This window comes from Oratosquilla oratoria, chromosome 10 (genome assembly GCF_046742065.1).
Source record: "Oratosquilla oratoria isolate Oo_2021 chromosome 10, ASM4674206v1, whole genome shotgun sequence".
Taxonomy (NCBI): Eukaryota; Metazoa; Arthropoda; class Malacostraca; order Stomatopoda; family Squillidae; genus Oratosquilla; species Oratosquilla oratoria.
The window spans coordinates 14929234-14932299 of record NC_134786.1 but is presented as its reverse complement, the minus strand read 5'-3'; the positions used below and the strand labels follow the sequence as shown (position 1 = coordinate 14932299).

The 3066-nt window shown below is 39.6% G+C and overlaps 2 protein-coding genes across 2 annotated transcripts; both read right to left on the bottom strand.

Moving 5' to 3' along the window:
• Positions 1 to 756: 756 nt before the first annotated feature.
• LOC143028730 (protein FAM200C-like) lies at positions 757 to 1266 on the bottom strand. Its single transcript, XM_076191100.1, has one exon. It carries the CDS (start codon positions 1264 to 1266, stop codon positions 757 to 759), a length of 510 nt encoding a protein of 169 aa, XP_076047215.1.
• Positions 1267 to 1769: 503 nt separating this feature from the next.
• LOC143028729 (protein FAM200C-like) lies at positions 1770 to 2189 on the bottom strand. The gene has a single exon (XM_076191099.1). It carries the CDS (start codon positions 2187 to 2189, stop codon positions 1770 to 1772), a length of 420 nt encoding a protein of 139 aa, XP_076047214.1.
• Between the last annotated feature and the right edge of the window lie 877 nt (positions 2190 to 3066).

The following is a 3066-nucleotide window of genomic DNA, read 5'->3' as shown; positions in this document are numbered from 1 at the left end:
TGTCTAGAAATAGATTCAATTTGGAAGTAGGTAGAAACAACTTTGCCAACCGTGTAGTTAATGAATGGAAGTTCGAAGCTTTAAGAATCATTTAGATAAACACCTAAGCAAGATGCTGTAATGATTATAATTTATTTTAGATTATTTGTTTTTGCTTTGTTTTCATTTGTCTGTTTGATTTTCATTTATTATCAGTTATGTCAAGTTATTATTATTTACTTTTTTCCTGTTTGTTTATTTTTCAACTATACATTTGCTTTTATTTATTTTTTTTGTTATTTAGATTATTATAGTTTTTATTTGTTATTTTATTATTATGATTTTTTTTCTTTCTTCTCCACATCCGACCTAGATATGGACCAAAAGGTCTCCTGTCGGCATGCTCCGCCTTTGTAACTCTTTTCTGGTAAAGTTGAACCTTGCGCTTGAATGCTGCCGCTTTGTCACGAGCTGTGTGTAGTATTGTAAGGTTTACTTAGAGTGAAGTATTCAGGGAATTCCCTTCAGAGAAAAAATCTACCAAGTAGGCAACCTTAGTTACAAGACTGCCATCCTGCATCTTTTCATGAAGAAGATTCCTCTTTGCCGTATGACCTTGTTCCAACAACAATGTTATTTCCTCTCGAAGTTGTAGCACGTGATTTAGATCCTTGCCACGTGAGAGTCAACGTACCTCTGTGTGAAATAGGGGAACAGAAGATTCAGCACCCATTTCTTCACAATTCCATGTGGAAGAGTCTTCATTGCTAAAGTATGTCAATGACTCATACAGTGAGCAAAAGAGACATGCGGAGCAACATTTTCCACAAAGACTTTGAAGCCGGATATGCACCCGGTCACAGAAGGAGCCCCATCTGTACACACACCAACAAGTGCTTCCCAGCCTAGTTCGTGTTTAAAGAGAAAGACTTCAAGGATCTTGAAAATATCTTGTCCACGAGTGGTTGTGGCCACTGGTTCAGAGAACAGGTACTCCTCTTTCATAACTTCCCTGTCAAGATAACGAACATAAACAATAAGCTGGGAAAATGAAGCAATATCGGTCGACTTGTATAGTTGTAATGAATACGTTGGACTACTCACAGCAGCTACTACTTGTAGCAGAATATCCTCATTTATGTGTGACCGTTTTTTGGTTAGGCTACAATGGCAGAGCCAGCGGGTTCTCTTCAGATGAGTGTGGGTATTCTTGGAACACCGCTGCCGCCAAAATGTAACCGTTTTTGGCTGGCTACATAGGGGAGCTTGACGAGTGATGTAAACCATCTTTGGGTTTGGTGGTTTTTATCAACAAAATGATCTGGTGATTACAGTTTGGTGTATAATCTTCAAAGGGGGAATGTCTTCCCTGGTGAGATAATGGAGAGCGTCTCCACTAGCTCCTCTCCTAGGTTCCTCACTTAGGCTCCCTCTTTGTCTCTGGCGAACGCAGTCGCCTCGTTATATAGTAAGATTTCCCTAAGTGAGCATGTTTGGTGTGAGTTCTCACATAAGAAATGTGTGTGACAAAACATATATCAAATATTTGTGTGTTAGTTGCATAGTAATGGGTTTAGTAGTATTATGCCTAGACATAGTGTATTTATTGAAGTTACGATAATGTAGTTGGGGTAGGTATTAGGAAACGTTAGCGAACTGCCTGGTGGCATTAGGCACATCTGTCGGTTTCTTGCTGGACGGTGGTGTGATGGCTTGTCATATGTTGCATTCTCTGAGTCAGATGCTTTGTAATTAGGAAATGTAAGGTTATCAAGATTACTAAAGTGCCTTCATGTATATTGGGGAATACGATTCATAGCGTGTGACACATGTCCGAGATCATACTCATGACTATCATTCGAAAAGGAAATAGCACTCATCTTGTTTGCCTCCTGTTCTCCAAGAATTACCTTCGTTGCTTCCAGAATGCAAGGCTTAATCAGGTCTTCGCCAATGATATGAGGCTTTTTGGTCTCCGCAATTTTTTGTGCAATTCTGTATGAAGCCTCCAACGCTGATTCATTCTGACGAGCGAAGTGACCGATGGAATCGATACGAATGGCCAAGTTTTTGTCCACCAGCTGGCTGTGGCAAGACTCAAAATGGAGCTTCAGTATGCTTGGCTTCATATTTTCGTGACTCAAAACATTGCTACAAATGACACAATGTGGCTTGACCACAGAGTTCTGAATGATGCTTGTGACGCCCATCTTGAGAAAGGCTTCATTATACGTACGTTTCGTGGCAATGTACAAACAGGAAACAACGGTGTATTTGAAAAAAATCTCGTTTCAGAATCTCACCGAAACAGGTACATCGCTCGGCCACCACCTGGATTTATGCCCTCATAAATCAAACAAGGATATAACATCATAATTAAGGTGCAACTAGCAGCATGAACAGAGGCATGAATAGTGGTAGTAATTGTAGTAGTAGCAGTAGTAGTAGTAGTAGTAGTAGTAGTAGTAGTAGTAGTAGTAGTAGTAGTAGTAGTAGTAGTAGTAGTAGTAGTAGTAGTAGTAGTAGTAGTAGATTTTGAGCAGACAGTGGTTGACAGTAGGATAAATGATCTTTTGTACTAGGCATTATTGAAAATAAATGAATAAATAGATAGATAAAAGGGTCGTCGACCACAGACATTAGCGGGAGAGGGGCCAATGAACTGTGTCTGTGGAAGACAGACCCTGCTTCTTCCACCACACAGTTCCACTAGGATGGAGGTCGTATTGAATATATAAAAAAAAAAAAGTAGTAGTAGTAGTAGTAGTAGTAGTAGTAGTAGTAGTAGTAGTAGTAGTAGTAGTAGTAGTAGTAGTAGTAGTAGTAGTAGTAGTAGTAGTAGTAGTAGTAGTAGTAGTAGTAGTAGTAGTAGTAGTAGTAGTAGTAGTAGTGGTAGTAGTAATAGAAATGATAAGGATAACGAAGCAGAAATAAGGCACACACGTAGTGGCACAAAAGCACTGGTTGGAAAAGGTAACGCAGCGGGAAATTAACGTTGAGAAACGTTGCGAGGCAGTCGTAACAAAGAAAGTTGGAGAAGTAGGTAATGACGTTTCACTTGACCATTGCACTGGTAACCAGCTTATT

Excerpts from the sequence above, each read along its gene's own strand:
- LOC143028730 (XM_076191100.1), bottom strand. The coding sequence starts at position 1,266 with ATGGTTTACATCACTCGTCAAGCTCCCCTATGTAGCCAGCCAAAAACG.
- LOC143028729 (XM_076191099.1), bottom strand. The coding sequence starts at position 2,189 with ATGGGCGTCACAAGCATCATTCAGAACTCTGTGGTCAAGCCACATTGT.